Genomic DNA, 20,783 nt, shown 5'->3' with positions numbered 1-20,783 from the left:
CGATGATGCATAGAGAGAATTTTACTATCTGTTTTTAGGGGAAAGATTAGAATTGGTCTCACGGATGTGAGAATGCACATATAGAAAAAGAGCGTAATTAGTAATCAATTACGCATGGGAAATCATTTTCTCTTTGGTCTCAAGGAGAGTCTTGGAGAATTTTGATCGGATCATAATTATGATCGAGAGAATTAGAGTTAATGGATAGGGTTAGGACCCTCATATAAGGGATTGCAGATCAAAGGATTGGGATCAGTTTTTTTTTTGAATTTCCATTGCTTATCTTGGAACTTGAGATCGACATCTTTTCTGGATAATCAACACCTCTTGTTATCCATCTTAACGTGGAAAAAATAGTTGAGTCCATTTTTTTTTCAGTTTGCTTAAGGTTTTCCCATTTCAGCTTGGGAAAAAGTAGTTGAGTTCAGGCAGATAGTTAGTGGTTCAGTTCAGTGGTTTAGTCAGTCAGCTAGCTTATCTTGTTTGTAGATGTTCTTTCTAATTCAGTGCATAGTGTAGACTAGAATTAGTTATTCTTTGATTTCAAGCAATAAAGGTCTAACCAAATATTTGCTTGATAGATAATGAGTTGCATAAGCCAAAAATAAAAAAAAAATCGGTTGAAAATTGACGGACGGAAATAGGCTCATTTCATTTTCGTGGGGATCCGGGTACCCTGCCGGCTTCTCACGTAGGTAATAAAAAAAATCAGAAGCCCCTCCCTCTGTCCCTCTGAAAATTCGGTCAACCCCATTACTAGGTAATTGCTACCAAGGATCGGTAAATTCGCCTCACTCCATTCATATTCACTCCTCTTTGCTGAAGCAAATCGAGAAAGATGCAGCAAACGGATAGTCTTGATCAAACACGCAACCCCATCACCAGTGGGAAGCGATGCGCAAGCTGGTTGACATGGATATTCGTGGCCGATCGTCGCAGTTTGGATCGCATGCGAATGAATGAATGGCGAATGGTGACGAATGCTGGTGAGCGATCGAAGCGGCTATTGTCATAACTAGAAGAGAATTTCTGCATGTAATGCATACGTTTTTAGTGTATTGTTGTTGAAATGCTAGATTAGCAAAGAAAATAATAAACATTTTATGAAAACTTCAAATATTCGTACGCGCAATATCACTCACGAATTGCATCACCTCTCCATCGCTTGCGATGCGAATGTAGACGAATGTTTAAATTCCATGTATGGCTTCCCACCGTTCGCCGGTGTTTGCTGTCGTCGCTGACAAGCAAACACACAAACTAAAGCGACAACCGTTCGCTGCTGACTGTATTCGAGTGTGAAAAAAGATGAAAAGTGGAAATCAGGAACCCTGATTGCTACTATTAATAATCATTTGAATATCGAGAGTTGAAATTGAAAAAGGTACCCGGGTATCCTGCCGGCCACATAAGGGTTAAAATAACATTAAAAAGACGACACATATATATATATATATATATATATATACTAGCTGTCCCCGGCAAACTTTGTCTTGCCTACTGCGTTTTTGACGTTCTAAATCCAACTTCCAAGTTCAAGCCCCCGTTCAAAATGTATCAAACATCGATTTTCAAAAATCTCAATATTTCCATATGTTTTGCGGCTCATAAACCTTCCTTGGGTGAAAACTGACTGAACAAAATTAAGACGACCCACATCGGACCACCCGTTCGCAAGTTATGCGCGGTCCCGCGGAGCCACTGCATTTTTATATATATAAATATAGATACAACACGGCAATTAAAATTCTTCTAAACTAACATTTGCGATTGTGCATCGACCGAAAGCATAACGAAATACTATCGGCGAGCAAGCAGACAAGCAGATCGGTGAGAGCATAAGAGATTTTGTTGCGACGTGGATCGCCGTCGTGGCAACACTGCCGACCACCGACCTGCGTCCGACTCTGGAAACGCTATCAACGTCAACGGAGATGATAAGGCAAATTAAAAGGGCATGTAAACAAAGTGTTGTTGGTCGGATTGCTTCTAGCTATTAGTGATTTGATGGTGATTTATTATCATTTTCCTATTTATATGTGGATAATTTAAATAATTTGATTATTACAGCGCCTAGCTGATACAACTTGAATTCCGTTGATACCGAGCATAGTGCAGTTAGTTAAATTCAGTTCATTTCTATAAATACTGTAAGTTGTCCCAAGTGATGGTTGAATTGTACTTTAAAACAAATTGAACTTTTAGATACCACACAGGAGCAGTGGGGAATACGATTAGGCAGACTTAATTGTAGAACAGTCGACCAAAATTGTAAGTTTTCAAACTATTACTGGATATCGATTTCATTAAACTTATTTGCAGCTTAAAGCGTGCACAACGCAACAGAACGCATTGCTCTTAAGAGTTGGTGACATAACCCAATATTCTTTAAGAATTTTGCGGTATCGGAAGAATGCCAGATCAAAATTCCCCCCGAAACTGCCAGTCCTGCAAGCGGAAGGATACCGCTGAGAAGGAGATGGTACAATGCGGCTTATGCAAGTTGTGGGAGCACTTCGGCTGTGCTGGAGTGGATGAAACTATACGGGATCCCGACATTCCGTATGTGTGCCAGCGGTGTGCGAAGCAAGGAACCTCTGTGGGTGGTAATTTAACCGTCCCTACCGACGAAGCTCGTCCCCCGAAAGGTACGAAAGGCGGATCAAAGGCAAGTTCGAAGGGAACCCGGAAATCAAAAAAAAAATCCTGACCCGACCGAAAGCATGACATCCAGTGTGCGTGCCGCTATGCTAGCGGAGCAACTGAAGCTGATCGCTGAAGAGCAGATGTTGGCGGAGCAAGAACTACGCGAGCAGGAAGACGTCAAGAAGAGACAACTCGAAGAGGAAGAACGTAGACTAGAAGAAAAACGGCAGCTAGTGGAGGAGGCGAACCAGCTCCGTGAACGAAAACTGAAGGAAGAGCTTGAAACGAAGCGCAAGCAGCAACAAGTGAGGCGAGAATCGTTCGAGAAACGCCAAGAGATCATTCGCCAGCTGGCAGAAGTGAGCAGTAGAAGCGGGTCGGAGAGAAGCTCGGTCGTAAATTCTAAGCAAAAGGTTTCAAACTGGTTGGACGATCAGAGCGCCGGAAGATTGGACGGACATCGTGATGAAAAAACGTCAGCTACTAATCTCGATATGATACCTGAAAACCCGGTGGATCGCGCCCTTTTTCCATCACCATCAGTGCCGCAAGACACACACAACTCTCGAGCCTCGTCCGCCCGCCACGACGCTGGAAGATTAGACGGACACCGAGGTAGACAAATGGCAGCGCCAGACCTCGATCGATGCCCCGAAAACCCAGTGGACTCCCTCGCGCTACAGATTCACCAAGATGTTCGTAATATTGGAATGCTTGGAGATCACTCTCAACAGGCTGCTTCAATTCCGTTATCACCCCCTGCGACATCGGTGACTCGTGTTCTCTCGCAATCTCAAATAGCGGCTCGGCAAGTCCTCGGAAAGGACTTACCCGTTTTCAGCGGCGATCCAGAAGACTGGCCCATCTTTATAAGCAATTTCGAGCAATCATCAACCACATGTGGCTATTCAGATGCAGAAAATCTTGTTCGCTTACAGCGAAGCCTGAAAGGACACGCCCTCGAATCGGTGAGAAGCCGATTGCTCCTGCCGGCAAGCGTACCGCACGTTATTCAGACCCTGCGTATTCTCTACGGCAGACCGGAGCTCATTATACGCTCGCTATTGAGTAAAATGCAAAACGTTCCGGCTCCAAGGCACGACCGATTGGAAACACTGATCCAATTTGGACTCTCCGTGCAAAACTTCGTAGATCATCTGAAGGCGGCTAACCAACAGAGCCATTTGTCAAACCCGGCATTGATGCAAGAGCTTGTGGAGAAGTTGCCTGGATCAATGAGATTAGACTGGGCCATTTACAAAAACAAGCATCAGCCATCAACCCTAGAGACGTTTGGTGACTTTATGTCTGGCCTTGTGACAGCTGCAAGTCAGGTGTCATTCGATCTACCAGGAACGAGCTTCGGGTCGAGAAGTGATAGACGAAAGCCGAGGGATTTTAGCGCTGTTCATGCGCACCCAGAAGAACATCATTCCAGCATCCCAAGTTACTCTAAAACAAACAAACCGTGTATGGCATGCGGGCGTGCTGGCCATAGAGTAGCCGAATGTCAGCAATTCAAGGGCGCTAGTATGGACGAACGCTGGGAATTAGTCAGGCAGAAAGGATTGTGTCGAACCTGCCTCAACAGTCACGGGAAATGGCCGTGTCGATCATGGAGCGGCTGTAATATCGAAGGGTGCCGACAAAAGCACCATTCCCTTCTTCACACGTCCCCCACACGTTCTGAGGATGTCGGTGTCTCGGCCACTCACTTGGTTTCTGGTGGTCTCAAATGGCCGCTATATCGAATTCTGCCGGTCGTCCTCTTCAGCAAAAATGCGTCCCTTACAGTATTCGCCTTCATAGACGAGGGATCTTCATACACCCTTTTGGAAGAATCCATCGCTAACCAGCTGGGGATCCAAGGTCAATTGGAACCATTGACCCTGCAGTGGACCAAAAATGTGAAACGAGTTGAGCCTAGTTCACAACGTGTGCGGATGGGCATAGCGGGAAAGAATTGTAGCACTCAATACAAGCTAGTGGAAGCGAGGACAGTCAATCGTCTAGTTCTTCCCTCGCAGACCCTTAAATATGGAGAGCTTGCACATCATTTCCCTCATTTGCGCGGTCTTCCAATAGACGACTACGAGCTGGTGCAGCCTAAGCTGCTGATAGGCCTTGATAACTTGAGGTTATGTGTACCGCTGAAACTACGAGAAGGAAAAGCGTCGGATCCTATTGGTGCCAAATGCCGGCTTGGTTGGAGCGTCTATGGCTGTATTCATGGCCAGACACTACAATCAGCAACTGTCAACTTCCACGTCGGTGCAGTATCCGATTCGGACAAACAAATGAATGAGCAGCTTCGGGATTACTTTTCACTAGAAGAATGTGGAATAACTGGCCCGTTTGCCAGCCCCGAGTCTGAGGAAGACAAGCGCGCGAGAATTATATTGGAGGAAATCACACGACGGGTGCCAACCAGCTCGGTGTTCGAAACGGGACTGTTATGGAAGACTAACGAACCACACTTCCCTGACAGTTATCCCATGGCCGTGCGTCGACTGGAGGCGTTAGAGCGAAAACTGAAAGGCCAACCAGAAATGAAGGAACGTGTTGTGAAGGAGATCTCGGAATACCAACGAAAAGGCTACGCACACAGGGCTAGCCTAACCGAACTGACATCCGTTGAAGCCGAGCGTGTGTGGTATCTTCCTCTCGGCGTGGTTACCAACCCACGAAAACCAGAAAAGGTCCGTTTAATATGGGATGCGGCCGCCAAGGTCGGTGACGTCTCGTTCAATTCCAGGCTGCTTAAAGGACCTGATTTGCTGACGCCACTCCTGAAAGTACTTTTCCAATTCCGGCAGTATCCCGTAGCGGTGTGTGGAGACATAATGGAGATGTTCCACCAGATCAAGATTCGCCATCCTGACTGTCAGTCGCAACGTTTTCTATTCCGTGAACATTCTTCAGAGCAGCCCCAGGTGTATATTATGGATGTGGCTACGTTTGGCTCCACCTGCTCGCCAGCCTCTGCACAATATGTGAAGAACCTTAACGCACAGCAGTTCTCCAACGAGTATCCTAGAGCCTCTGAAGCCATTGTTACCAAGCACTATGTGGACGACTACTTGGATAGTTTTCAAACGATCGAAGAGGCAGTAGAGGTAGTAAAAGAAGTTATTCAGGTTCATTCCAAAGGTGGCTTTAAGCTACGACACTTCCTATCCAACGAACCGAAGGTGCTGAATGAAATCGGAGAGACTACGGAACTGCTACAGAAGAACATGGATTTAGAACGAGGAGGAAAGACCGAGTCAGTGCTCGGAATGAAATGGATGCCGCATGAGGATATTTTTGTGTATTCGCTCGGACTTAGAGAAGATCTGCAATACGTACTTCACGAAGGTCACATTCCGACGAAACGTGAAATTGCCCGGGTAGTGATGAGTTTGTTCGACCCCCTGGGATTCATCGCATTTTTTCTCGTACACGGCAAAATTCTACTCCAAGAGATCTGGGTAAAGGGAACGGCATGGGATGAACGGATACCAGATGAGCTTGTCGAACGATGGGAAAGGTGGATAATTCTCTTTGAACAGTTGGACCATATTCGAGTCCCACGTTGCTATTTTCGCCAGTTTCCTACTGTGAACTACGATCGCCTTCAACTGCACCTATTTGTTGACGCCAGTGAAGAAGCCTATGCTTGTGCAGTTTATTTTCGCCTGGAGACCGATAGCAACCCACAAGTGGCATTGGTCAGCGCAAAGGTCAAAGTTGCACCACTAAAAACACTTTCTATTCCTAGACTGGAACTGAAGGCAGCTGTTCTTGGGATTCGTCTACTACAAACCGTTAAGAATCACCACACTTTCCAAATAATCAAGCGCTACTGTTGGAGTGACTCCGGAACCGTTCTTGCCTGGATTCGTTCTCAAGATCACCGAAGGTACAACAAGTTCGTAGCCGTCCGGATCGGCGAAATATTAACATCCACCGACATGAATGATTGGAGATGGGTGCCATCAAAACTCAATGTCGCTGACCTTGCAACCAAATGGGATACCGGTCCGCAGTTCACTATGAATAGCCCTTGGTTCCAAGGGCCAAGTTTCCTTCGTGGCCCAGAAGATACATGGCCTCGACAACGGACAATTACACCAACCACCGAGGAGATTCGTTCTATTCGCAGTACTTTGGCACACTTTCCACCGATCATGGACTTCAACAGGTTCAGCAGTTGGACCAGAATGCATCGTGCAACAGCGTATGTGTGGCGCTTTTCCGACAACATTCGTCGCAAAATGAGAGGAGAAACACTGGAGCTTGGGATCCTGACCAGCAACGAACTTCAACGAGCAGAAGAAACGCTATGGAAAGCGGCCCAATCCGAAGCGTTCCCAGATGAAATTTCGGTACTCAGCAAATCCCAAGGACCACCGGAAATATGTCACAACGTTGCTGCCAAATCTAGCGCCATCTATAACAGATGGCCATTCATTGACGAAAGAGGAGTCCTGCGAAGTCGTGGACGCATCGCTGCTGCACCGTATGTCCCAATCGAAACCAAATTTCCCGTAATCCTTCCCAAACAACATCCAATCACGCTCTTGCTTGTAGAGCGATTCCATCGCCTCTTTCGGCATGCTAACCGAGAGACTATTTTCAATGAAATTCGTCAACGTTTTGAAATTCCAACCTTGAGACGAGTTTTGGATAAAATCGTCAAAAACTGTGCTTTCTGTCGTATCGCAAAGGCAACACCAAAACCACCCGCTATGGCCCCACTTCCTGAGATGCGGCTCCATGCTTACATTCGTCCGTTTACATTCACTGGTCTGGATTATTTTGGTCCGGTGTTGGTAAAGATTGGTAGAAGCCATGTTAAGCGATGGACAGCCCTATTCACGTGCCTCACGATTAGGGCTATTCATTTAGAGGTGGTTCACTCGTTAAGCACAGATTCATGCATTATGGCTGTCCAGCGGTTCGTTTCTCGCCGCGGCCTGCCAAAAGAATTCTGGACTGATAACGCAACATGCTTTCATGGAGCGAACAATGAGCTGAAATCTCACATGGTCGAAGCGAATAAGGCGTTGGCTGAGAAGTTCACCACTTCAAAAACTACTTGGAAGTTCATCCCACCGGCAGCACCACATATGGGCGGAGTGTGGGAAAGACTCGTCCGCTCAGTGAAGGTTTCAATCGGATCAGTGCTAGACGGACCTCGCAAACCAAGTGACGAAACGCTAGAAACCATTATAATCGAAGCAGAGTCAATGATTAATGCCAGGCCTCTTACATACATCCCACTGGATTCGGCAGATCAAGAGGCATTGACACCGAACCATTTCTTGCTGGGGAACTCGAGCGGGGAAAAATTTGTAACTACGGGAGAAGTGACGGATCGTGCGACACTGAGAAGTAGTTGGAAGTTAGCAAGATTCATAAACCATTAATTCTGGAATAGATGGATCAAAGAGTACCTCCCAGTAATTACAAGGCGTTGCAAATGGTTCAAGGATGTCAAGGACTTCGAAGTAGGTGATTTGGTCTTGATAGTCGAAGGGAAAGCGAAGGACCAGTGGGTTCGGGGACGGATTGCGCAGGTGTTCCCTGGACGAGACGGCAGAGTGCGGCAAGCGATGGTAAGAACCTCGACGGGGATTCTTAGGAGGCCAGCTGTGAAACTGGCATTGCTAGACGTCGTGAAGGATAGTAAACCTGATTCCGGAGCTCCAGACGTTCACCAAGGTTTACGGGCAGGGGTATGTTGCGACGTGGATCGCCGTCGTGGCAACACTGCCGACCACCGACCTGCGTCCGACTCTGGAAACGCTATCAACGTCAACGGAGATGATAAGGCAAATTAAAAGGGCATGTAAACAAAGTGTTGTTGGTCGGATTGCTTCTAGCTATTAGTGATTTGATGGTGATTTATTATCATTTTCCTATTTATATGTGGATAATTTAAATAATTTGATTATTACAGTGCCTAGCTGATACAACTTGAATTCCGTTGATACCGAGCATAGTGCAGTTAGTTAAATCTAGTTCATTTCTATAAATACTGTAAGTTGTCCCAAGTGATGGTTGAATTGTACTTAAAAACAAATTGAACTTTTAGATACCACACAGGAGCAGTGGGGAATACGATTAGGCAGACTTAATTGTAGAACAGTCGACCAAAATTGTAAGTTTTCAAACTATTACTGGATATCGATTTCATTAAACTTATTTGCAGCTTAAAGCGTGCACAACGCAACAGAACGCATTGCTCTTAAGAGTTGGTGACATAACCCAATAGATTTTTCAGTGGTTCTCAACACAAAGATAGTGTTCATTAGGGTAGGTCAACCAGGTAAGGGAAAGTTAAAATTAGATCGTTATAACCCGGTTTACCGATCGCTTTTATAACGTTCAATTTTGAAGACTCTACGTTTTTAAAGTTTGCGGCCGAACCACAGTGTAGGTAAAGTAAAGCGATACTAACCTCTCTGTCAACGTCCACTACGTAGGCATACAGGATCTTCTCGTAAACGAGAGAAAGCAGCGACCAGGAAGCATCCCGCGTCCACCGATGTCCCACGGGCTTCACATACGCCAACGACGCTCGCATAGCCTGTGCCGGCATACTGGAAAAGCACTTGGCCATGAACTTAACTTCCTTCAGTTCCACCTCGGAAACGGTTCCGTAGTCGATGTAGAAAACCTTGACCTTATTGTGCATCAAATCGCTGACGATCTTCGCCCGATGCCACATGTTGGAAAACTTGGCCACGCAATAGAGCCCAACGGCCACACTGGATGGCGTCAGGCGCCATTCCTGCCGTTCCAGATGGGAATAGTAGTCATCGATCTCGTTCATCAATTCGTCGATTTTGTTGGCATTCTCGCCCATGTGATACCAGAAGCGATGCGGGTTGTGCACCTCGGTCACGAACATTTGAACCGACTGCCTCGGAACGATTTCCGGTGCAATCTGTTGCCTTTCTATTGTGTCAGTCAAATTCATTGCACCCTCGGGTATTTCCAGACAGTTGATCAACGCCAGTACTGCATCGTCCGGAATGGCATCGTTCGATTTGGCAGTGGTAGACTTTTTCGGAGGACTATCTGTGATCGTCATTGTCTGAATAGATTCTTGCACCTGAGCTAGCTGTTTGCCATCTGTCAGAACAAACTTGGGCATATCGTCATCCGAACTCCCAAAACCGTCCTCATCCGCAGCGGTATCTACGAAATCAAATTCCCTGTTTTTGACCTTCCGAGATTCGTCACGATGTTCGTCATAATAATCGTTCGTAGTCTGTCGGACGTAGTTTTGGGGAGGTTTCCAATATCCGTTATTGGTTGAGGATCGGTTGTAGGATTGATTGTTGCTTTTTCTGTAATCTGAATTATATTCTGGTGACCTGTGGATAAAATTAGATTTAAATTGGAAATGTATTTGAATACAAACGATTGGCAAAAACAAATTCAAGTACCTAATAATCAAGAAACTTACCGATATGCCGGGCTGGAATAGGTGTTGTTGTTGTTGAATCTTTTCCGTGGGTTTGATTTGCTGTTCTTGACCAATTCTCGAACATGCCGGGTATTTTGTGTCACAACTGGCTGAACCATCGCCGCTGTTCCATATCCCGTTATCTGAAATGGACGTACGCAGGTACAGATCAGTTAACTCAATCATCAATAATCCGCCATCCTGCTCCGCCGGGGTCCAAAACTTACCGTCACGGTGTCGGTCAAACTGCGCAGAAATTCATCCGCAGCTCGGAATCCCAACCGGTGGTAGGGCAGTTCGAATCCTTCGATCTTTTTGAAGTCGTCCACCAGCATCTTGACCGAGAGCCCGCGCGCACCGCCGGAGATGGCAATCGACCGGACGATGTTTTTGATTTCCTCCATTGAGTAGTCGGCCATTGTGTGGCAACAGATGCGACCAGTTTTTTTTTTCTGGGACGCCAACGAACGAAAAAGGATGTTTTCTTTTGGCGTTTACAGCACTTTTCAACAGAAATTTCTACAACGAATCACAATAAAACGCGAAAAACCACCTGGAAAACCAAACGAAAACTCGCAGTTTGTTGTGTTTCTTCTTTATTTTTGTCTGCAACAGGGTGACCAGCCGGTTAATAAAAAACGCACTGTTCTGTCAGGGGTGTGAAAAATGTCATGATGAGAGCAAGCTTTTCGAACTTGAAATTTGGAAGCTTTGGGCGATCCGGAGCGATGCGAGACCGAAGACCAACCTCCTGAAGAATAAAGCAATAGGGCGATATGTACCCGGATAAAAAATTACCCAGGTAACCAATAAGCATTTGAATAAGCCGTATTTTTGTTTTATATCTGCATTCGGCCTGCTTACTGCCATATCATAGCAGTTGGACTGCTAAACTGCCCTATATTAACAATTCAAATGCTATTTGAAATCTGACAGCAGTTTCGTAGCATTTCAAATGCACGGTAAGTTTTTGTCAACAGGCATCATAACTGCTACTTTATTGCCATGAAACTGCTAAGAGAGATGGGTGATGCTAAAACCACAACACATTTCCAATTTCTAATACACGTGCCACGGCTGTAGAAGCCATCATTATTCGTATGTCCAGTTAATCATAGGTAACAACGAAGAAAATCAATGGGAAAACATGCTTTGGCAAATTAATTCCATGATTAGTTTTCTAAGATCGATTTGATTATCAACACCAGCCGAGCTCATAACATAACGATAAGCAACTGCCACCGGTGTAAAACTCATTCCTTAAATAGATCAAAAATCTAACGCACTTTATCTGATCATCTATAGCCTACTCTGTAGCGCGGCTCAGCACCATCATCAACCCGAGGATCGAGCGATCGAATCACAATTTGGCCGAAAGCAGCAAAAACACAGCAACAGCAGTTCAGGACGTACTCCAAGCCTCAAAAGTTCCACAGGAGAGTGAGAAAAAACGAAGAGAAAAGGAAGCCGTCAAATGCGCAGGGGAGAATATTTGTTTTTATTTTTGACAATCTGAGGGATAGGAGGGATAAGCATTTAATCAGCCGTATATTGGGCCAAAACCTGCATTTAATTAGCACTAATGGCGCATATACGGCAGATTAGCATTTAATGACCTGCTGTAAAGGCACATATAGTGCTGAAATAATGCTATTTTAACTGCTTATTGGTTACCTGGGTACCATTCATTACATGGTAAATATTATTAGCATATGACTGTTTTTGTTGTTCACAATAAAACACATAGTAGATATATTGTTACTTTTTACAATAGAAATCAAGCCCATATAGTTCGTACAATAAGTGAACATTAGATTTATTAGTGGCCAATTGATTCGATTGTTTTTCAATAGTTCTTTCATAATTTAAAGTTACTATCAGTAAACATTAATTTAAGTTGTTTTTATATAGTTGCAAAAGTGCCTGCAAAGTTCTCATGGACTTTTTATTAAAAAAAGATTTATTTCTCAATTAAATATACTTAAAAACAATTCGTAACAAATTATAGTTTATAGCGCATTTAGTTCACTACTGGACTATTGACGATCTTGCGCCAAATACGACGCACAGGCAAACAAAATTGTCCCACCACAAAATATGCACACCAATTTCAGCATACATTGGTTGATGTCGGCGCTACAATTTTCCAGTAACGGAGCGTTATTTTGGGGTGGTGTTTCGACTAATCGGTTTGTTTATGCACTATTTCCTTTGTTGTTGGATGTGTGAACATTGTGCTATCAAAGATTGAACATTTGCACGATCGTCGCGAAATCCTTGCAAAGCTCAATATCGCACTAGTTTTCACGAGTGCGAAAACGCTAATAAAAGTGCGCGATTTCATCAAATCAACTCGGTGTCTTCAGAGCACTTGTTCTCCATAGATTGAAGAAATAGTGCGCCGAAGACATTAACCTGATGTGATGCAATCGCGCACTTTTATTTACGTTTTCGCACTTATAAAGTCGCAGTTCCAAGCGCAGTTCGCAGTCCAGTAGTGAACTAAATGCGGTATATTGCATTGCTAACTGGACTGCGACAAAGTGTGGAATCTCAAATAAAAGTGCGATATTGCATCAAATCGTTCCGGTGTCTTCATCGCACTTATTCATCACGAGCTAATGAATAAGTGCGGTGAAGACACCGGAACGATCTGACACAAAATCGCACTTTTATTTGAGATTCCGCACTTCATCGTCGCACTTATAACCGCGCAATGCGCAATAATAACCATAAATATTATTGTTGCTTGGATTATGTTTGTATATATATATATATATATATATATATATATATATATATATATATATATATATATATATATATATATATATATATATATATATATATATATATATATATATATATATATATATATATATATATATATATATATATATATATATATATATATATATATATATATATATATATATATATATATATATATATATATATATATATATATATATATATATATATATATATATATATATATATATATATATATATATATATATATATATATATATATATATAATCAAATACAAAATCACTTGAAATATTTTTTATTATATATACAGGGTGTTAGGTTCATGAGTGCAAACTTTTTAAAGGGTGATAGAGGACCATAAATGGTGAAAAAAATGTTCTACGCATATGGTCAAATCTCAACCGTTACGTAGTTATTGAACTCCCCATGTTTTTGACTCTTATTGCCTTAACTGGCTATAACTTTAAAATGGTCAAACTTATCGCAGTTTTTTAACGCTAATTCGAAAAATTATTGAATTTTCTATCAAATGGCATCTTTGAACCGATTGGTTTAGCTGAATAACTAAGTTTTCTAGAGCAAAATAGCTAAAAATAGTGTGTTTTTATTAGTTTATGTTCATTATCTTTAAAACATGCGTAATAAATTAAAATTCTTTCTTTGGCAAAGTTGTGGCCCCTGTTTCACTCTACAATTTGTTCTTTGACGCAAAACTTCTAACTCTTATCGTTTTCTTGCAATTTTGATTTGAATGTGCGGCACAGTGCGCAAAAAAGTGCTTTCCATGACGATTGCAAATTTCTGATCTGAAATGCGACGTTTAAATCAAAATTGCAAGAAAACGATAAGAGATAGAAGTTTGATGTCAAAGAACGAATTGTCGAGTGAAACAGGGGCCACAACTTTGCCAAATAAAGAATTTTAAATTATTACGCATTTTTCAAAGAAAATTGACAAAAACAAATTAAAACACACAACTTTTATGCTATTTGCTCTAGAAAACTTAGTTATTCAACTAAACCGATCGGTTCAAAGATGCCATTTGATAGAAACCCGCATAATCACAAACTGTAAATATAATGTTTCTCATACTGTAGATAACCATTAGCAATTGTCATTTAACCATTTCTCAGACTATCGGAGCTAACAGTAAGCTTACCATTCCATGTACATATTTGCCAGTTTGACAAATGGTAATCCGCCAATTTACAGTATGTGGAATAGGCGGTTAAGATAGGTTACCATAAAAAATCGCTCGTTTTCCCGAACAAATTTTTCGCAATACAGTGAAGAATATGGTCAACATACTATCCAGTTTTTCGGACAATTCACTGCATAGCAAATGGTTGGAGAACAGTTTAACCATAAATTTGGAAGAAAAATGATTAATGTATGTATAACTGGTGATTTATTGTTCTTCATAGTAGAACAACTGTAAACCGTATTGTATTCATACAGCTATACAATTATATTGTACTGTTCTTTTGTTTAAGAGAAAAAGAGAAATGAGGAACAAATTTAATGAGAATCAATGAAACAATTGATTTTATTAATCACACCACAATGGAAAATAATAAACTCCATAAACTCTTACGCCTAAATTGAATGTGCTGCTTCATCAACTCCTTCGTCGTTTGTTTTCCGCGAAAGCTTGCATACCAGTGTCAGCAGGATTCTGAAAATCAGCTCATCGTCTTGGAACACTAGCATCCTGCTTCTGGTAGAGATTACTCACCATGGGTAAACTAATGCCTAGTAGCTGGAGTGTCCGGATGTTGCGCAAATGAAGGCGACGTTGGTCTCCGGTAGCTATGCTGCCGCTTAGCGCCTCCGGGTAGAAACAGTTTCCGACTACGGGAAAAGATTTACTGTGAGTTGGGTGTTTTTTGTCTGTCATATATGGTACTTACCGCTACAGAACGTTAGCTGCTACTTCTAGGACAATCGAGAGTACAATTATCCGATTTACTACATGGCAGATACTTTTCTAAATCTGTGTTCTGCGACAAAATTTCCATTTTGGTTCACTGCTTCCAGTTTTTTTTTCTTTGTTTTGAATGTTGTCAGCCGATTTTCATCGATTCACGAATACAGATGCGTACAACTGTTTATCATATTGTTCAACATCAGTGGCGTATAGTCAAATGCTTGCATGTAGGTGTGTAGCATAGAACTGTGCACAAACAGTTTGACATAAGGTAAATTAATAATGCCACCGTAAATAGCGAGTTTTATCTTTATTTCATTCAACAATATCTGCACAGTTTAATATAATGTCACCAATTGGTATGGGTTGCATAGGCCGTGGTATATAGTTGAATGCGTTGAATCTTATATTCTTCGACATAAAAGCAACTGTTTGCTATACATTAACAGAAACAGATAGAAGAGATTTACTGTTTGGAGATTAAGTCAAACTGTAAATCTCTATGCGGGAAATTCAATAATCTTTCGAAAAGGGGTTAAAAAAGTGCGATAAGTTTGACCATTTTAAAGTTATAGCCAGTTAAGGCAATAAGAGTCAAAAACATGGGGAGTTCAATAACTACGTAACGGTTGAGATTTGACCATATGCGTAGAACAATTTTTTTCACCATTTATGGTCCTCTATCACCCCGAGGGGCGGATCACTTACAAAACAACTGAATCGAAAATGCGTTTTGATGAAAATGCGTTACAAAATGCTCCAATGCGTTGAAAAATGCATTTGAAAATGTAATGCGTTGAAAAATGCGCCAAAATATCCAATGCGTTGAAAAATGCACAGGAATGCATGACGATTTTTTGGAGTTTTAATACATAATTTGTTGAAAAATACGCCAATGCGTAGGAAAATGCGTGTTACAGTGTCGTTTCGGTTTTATCACTAGTCGTTTTAATCACTACTCGCCCAAATTGGGTTTTTAAATCAAGAAAAATGTATCGATTTTTTATTTTAAACAAAAGAGCACCTTTTTCTGAGCCACTATGATTTTTTTCAGATTTTTAGAACTTTATTTTGGTACCTAAAATCAATTTCAAAGAGATTTTTCGAAATCGCCTTTTGACAGCTGGGTAACTGTTTGACAGCTCCACCCAGTACAAAATGCGACGAGGGGTGATTCGACAAACCGCTCCCATACAAACTTCAAATTGATTTTTAAATAGGTTCCCGGTCACCAAAATTCATGAAAATTTGGATTTCGGCTCAGTTTCGCGTGCAGATTCAGAATATGGAATTATCTCAACACCGCTAAAGAAGCCAATTCACGGTTTTCTGTTCGATTATATCACGATTTTCATTTCGTTTTTATCACACTTGTTTTAAAACATTCCGAAATCAATATTAAATCAATACAGCATTGTCCAGTCCACCAAAATAGTTAAAAAGTATAAGCTACGACTTATATATTTTTCAGCTAAACGATTTTGGATAAAAAAAATACATTTATGTCTCGTTTCGCTAAATTCACGGATTCGTTTTTATCAAGGTAAAATTTTTTTTGACCGTGATAAAACCGAAAAACCACTGTATTTATCAATGCGTTTAAAAATGCGAGCCTTCCACCAATGCGCATAAAAATGCGCGTTTTCTATCAATGCGTAGAAAAATGCGTGTTTTCTATCAATGCGTAGAAAAATGCAAGTTTTGTTTGTCAATGCGTATAAAAATACGCATAATTTTATCAATGCGTTGAAAAGTGCATGCTGTAAAATTTTGACAGGTGTTGTTCAATTTTAGAAATGCGTACCTTAATACGCTAATGCGTAACAAAATGCGCCAATGCGTATGTCAATACGCAAGGCTGAATCGAAAATGCGCTAGTGATTCGCCCCTCGTATCACCCTTTCAAAAGTTTGCACTCAGGAACCTAACACCCTGTATATATATATACAGGGTGTTAGGTTCATGAGTGCAAACTTTTTAAAGGGTGATAGAGGACCATAAATGGTGAAAAAAATTGTTCTACGCATATGGTCAAATCTCAACCGTTACGTAGTTATTGAACTCCCCATGTTTTTGACTCTTATTGCCTTAACTGGCAATAACTTTAAAATGGTCAAACTTATCGCAATTTTTTTACCCTTATTCGAAAGATTATTGAATTTTCTATCAAATGGCATCTTTAAATCGATTGGTTTAGTTAAATAACTAAGTTTTCTAGAGCAAAATAGCTAAAAATAGCGTGTTTTAATTTGTTTTTGTCAATTATCTTTGAAACATGCGTAATAAATTAAAATTCTTTCTTTGGCAAAGTCGTGGCCCCTATTCCATTCTACAATTCGTTCTTTGACGCCAAACTTCTAACTCTTATCGTTTTCTTGCAATTTCGATTTAAATGTGCGGCACAGTGCGCAAAAAGGTGCTTACCATGACGATTTCAAATTTATGATCTTAAATGCGACGTTTAAATCAAAATTGCAAGAAAACGATAAGAGATAGAAGTTTGAGGTGAAAGAACGGATTGTAGAGTGAAACAAGGGCCACAACTTTGCCAAAGAAAGAATTTTAATTTATTACGCATTTTTCAAAGATAATTCACAAAAACAAATTAAAAAACACAACTTTTAAGCTATTTGCTCTAGAAAACTTAGTTATTTAACTAAACCAATCGCTTCAAAGATGCCATTTGATAGAAAATTCAATAATCTTTCGAATAAGGGCAAAAAAACTGCGATAAGTTTGACCATTTTAAAGTTATAGCCAGTTAAGGCAATAACAGTCAAAAACATGGAGAGATCAATAACTACGTAACGGTTGAGATTTGACCATATGCGTAGAACAATTTTTTTCACCATTTATGGTCCTCTATCACCCTATAAAAAGTTTGCACTCAGGAACCTAACACCAGCGGCGTCATGGTCGCATTTTTTTCCGCAGTCAAGTTCGCAGATTGTGAACAATCCTCGGTACTCACTTTACGTAATTTATGTTTAGTCCCTTACTGCCAGAGCTGTCAGATCAGTGTAACACGCTGAATAAAATTTACACAAAAGGCAATTTACACGGAAAAAATACACGGTTATGAATATTTATTGGGTACCGGACTGGTCACCGAAAATTTGATCGTTTTCTTTGGTACATCGAGGTCTTGAAATTAGTCTATGCTAACACCCTGTATATATATATAATCAAATACAAAATCACTTGAAATATTTTTTATAGTTTTCGTTTGAAATTTGAGTATAGTAGATGTTTCGGTTATCGAATGTTATTCGCTAAAACTTCAACGACTGACAGACGTCAAGCCGTGTTGGCAGAGGAAGCTCTCAATGAATAACTGAGGAAGTATTTATAGAAAACTAGCTGAAAAGCAGGTTCCAGCCAAGTGAGGATGTTACGACAAGAAAAAGATGAACAATGATTTTTCTAATGTTTTCCAATAAATTAAAGGAATGTAGTAAATAGCAAACTACCTTTGATAACAATACAAATACAGTTAGTTTAATGGGGTCAATTGAACCGATGTTAAAATAAACATGCAATAATATTTGTTGTTATGTAAACAAGATTTCGCCTTTGAAAAACCAAATAATTGATATTTCTTGGTAACATTTTTCTCCAGCATTTACAGATACTAATGGCCACATGAATTGTGAACGATTTATGGTATGGATCATACGACCTGGGGTGATATTCGGCAGTTATTTGAAAAGATTGAAGATAGACCTTATCAACAGCTGCCAAGCAATACATACCAGACAGACATCAAAGTGTTTGATTCTTATCATAAAATGTGCATATAATTCTGGCGGCCGTTAGTGCTCGTAAATGCTGGATATAAATGTTAGGGAACGTTCATAAATTACGTCAAACATTTGGGGGAGGGGGGGGGTCTAGGGAAGTGTGACAGCACGTGTATAAGGTATAGGGAAATAGTGTGACAGAGGGGGGAGGGGGGTCTAGAAATCCCGAAAAACGATGGACGTAATAAATGAACCTTCCCTTAGCGGGAAATATAAATTCTATGGATTTTCAAAAGCGAAAACTGCTTACAAATAACAACAAATATTATTGTATTTTTATTCTAACAACGGTTCATTTGACGCCATCCAATTAATTGTATTTGTATTGTAAGAACAATGAAAAAACATAAAGATATATTGTTTTCTTTTGAAAATTGTCCTAAAAATGTCTAATAAAAACACAATACATTCTATTGTTTTTCGCGAAAAAGTGTATGAAAATTTTCTCAAAATTTTATGGTTAAGATACATAACGACCACCATTTTTTATTGTAAAAGTGCCATTTACCATTCGCCGAATGGTATAGAACAATAGCCGTGTAAATTACAATATTTTTAATGGTGAATATTTTTCGAAAAAATGGTGTTGTAACAATAAAATTTATCGTATTTTTATGATATTTTTTATCAGGGTAGTTTTTGAAGCCGCCGCCTTGGATGAAGGGCGCCAATTCACAAAATTTCTCAAACAATCATTTCCACATATTGTTCAATGCATTTCGTATTGAAAAACTCCAAGGCAGTTTTCTCGCTCAAATTTTAACTAATCGTATTGAAAATTTATCACTGCACTCTATTTACCATCTAGATCAGATTGAAATAATTTTCACTAGAAGCTGTATGAATTTGAGCGAAAAAACTGCTTTTAAATTATTGATGATTGCTGAGTTATTTGAGCCTTAATGCCTTTTTTACTGATTAGACTTCAATGTAATAGATTTCGTCCTTCTCTCGGTCCTTCTCCGATTTCGCTGTTGCTATCTGACGTTTTATTACCCTTCTCTCTCACTGACAAACAGACGTAACAATGATGAAATTCACATCGCCCACGGCTTCAACGAACATTTTAGATCCCCGCAGTTGTTGCTTTCACAACCAGAGGCGCGCGCATCGTAAAAGCACCGACGAACCGACGTGACAGTGGTGATTCAAAAGTGCCCCCCCCCCCCCCCCAAATTTAACGGTCGACCGGCGAAGCGAGCGATCGCTTCTGTCAAATCAGCGCAGACGCGAACCGATTCGTATATAAACACACGGGGGTTCGGTGTCGAGCTACCAAATCATCGCGAGCCGTTATAGAGGTGGCGATAGTGTTCGGCTATTTTTCATCATGGCGTCGCGGACATCAAATTTGAATTTATTTGTTCTAGCTGTCACGTCGGTTCGTCGGTGGTAAAAGTTCGCGTTTGACGTTTCACACTAGCGCCTGCTGTAGACGATATAGGGCAGTGCATTGTTTTGATTTTGTATGGGATTTTGACGTTTCTTGGCCTTGTTGTTTACAAAATTTCTGTAAGAGTGAAAGAGAAGGAGAGAATTTCATGCAGTGCCCTAATAGGGCAGTGCATACGGCGGTTGCTATGATAAATTTTCTAAGTCTTTGACGTTTCGTGGCCTTGTTGTTTACGATTCGGACTTAGAGGCTTTCTTTAGGCAGTGTGACTAAATTCAAAAGGTGAGTTTGCGCGCACTGAGTGGTGTGTTAATTTATTACTTACTGCTAAGATTTCAACAAGAGCTTCTCCTGGAATTCCTTCAGGAACTATAGAGACGAACCAGCCAAGGGCTGAAAGTCTCTCTAATAAAGACAAATCAATCAATCAATTCAGGAACTATCAGCGGTTCTGAACTAACAGGAGCGTCCCGTCTACAATGTCCATTCCGGTATCGCTGCCCACAGGACTGCGGATCGACGATTCACGCCGACAATGTCAAGTTCCAAATTAACTTGGATGTGCAGCAACTTTGAAGTTTTGGGTGATGGCCTCCGACAACAGAATTATCATCATCGAAAGGAATTCGACGAGAAGCAGGACAATCATGGCTACCTAAATCTCCCAGTGCTTCATTCAGCGCTACACGCTTCTGTAGGATCGAGGTCATTCTAGGTATTATAACTAAAACACTTTCTTAAAGTTTTACCTTGGCTCTTGGTGAAATCTTAGCAGTAAGTATATA

General features: G+C 41.0%; 1 protein-coding gene and 1 long non-coding RNA gene across 3 annotated transcripts in view; one reads left to right on the top strand and one right to left on the bottom strand.

Annotated features, from left to right (window-relative positions):
* The window catches only part of LOC109427899 (tudor domain-containing protein 5), an 82,187-nt gene extending 71,461 nt beyond the window's left edge, over positions 1-10,726 (bottom strand). For both annotated transcript variants that reach the window (XM_062851570.1, XM_062851569.1), the window contains exons 1-3: positions 10,333-10,726; positions 10,106-10,248; positions 9,092-10,013 (exon numbers count right to left, since the gene is read on the bottom strand). In XM_062851570.1, coding sequence (XP_062707554.1) covers positions 9,092-10,013; positions 10,106-10,248; positions 10,333-10,524 — 1,257 coding nt within the window. In that variant the 5' untranslated portion in view covers positions 10,525-10,726. The remainder of the gene's footprint in view (positions 1-9,091; positions 10,014-10,105; positions 10,249-10,332) is intronic.
* The window catches only part of LOC134288016 (uncharacterized), a 286,653-nt gene that overhangs the window by 211,388 nt on the left and 54,482 nt on the right, over positions 1-20,783 (top strand). The gene's annotated exons all lie outside the window — the stretch shown is intronic.

This window comes from Aedes albopictus, chromosome 2, assembly GCF_035046485.1.
Source record: "Aedes albopictus strain Foshan chromosome 2, AalbF5, whole genome shotgun sequence".
Taxonomy (NCBI): domain Eukaryota; kingdom Metazoa; phylum Arthropoda; class Insecta; order Diptera; family Culicidae; genus Aedes; species Aedes albopictus.
This window is presented reverse-complemented; position numbering and strand designations above follow the sequence as displayed.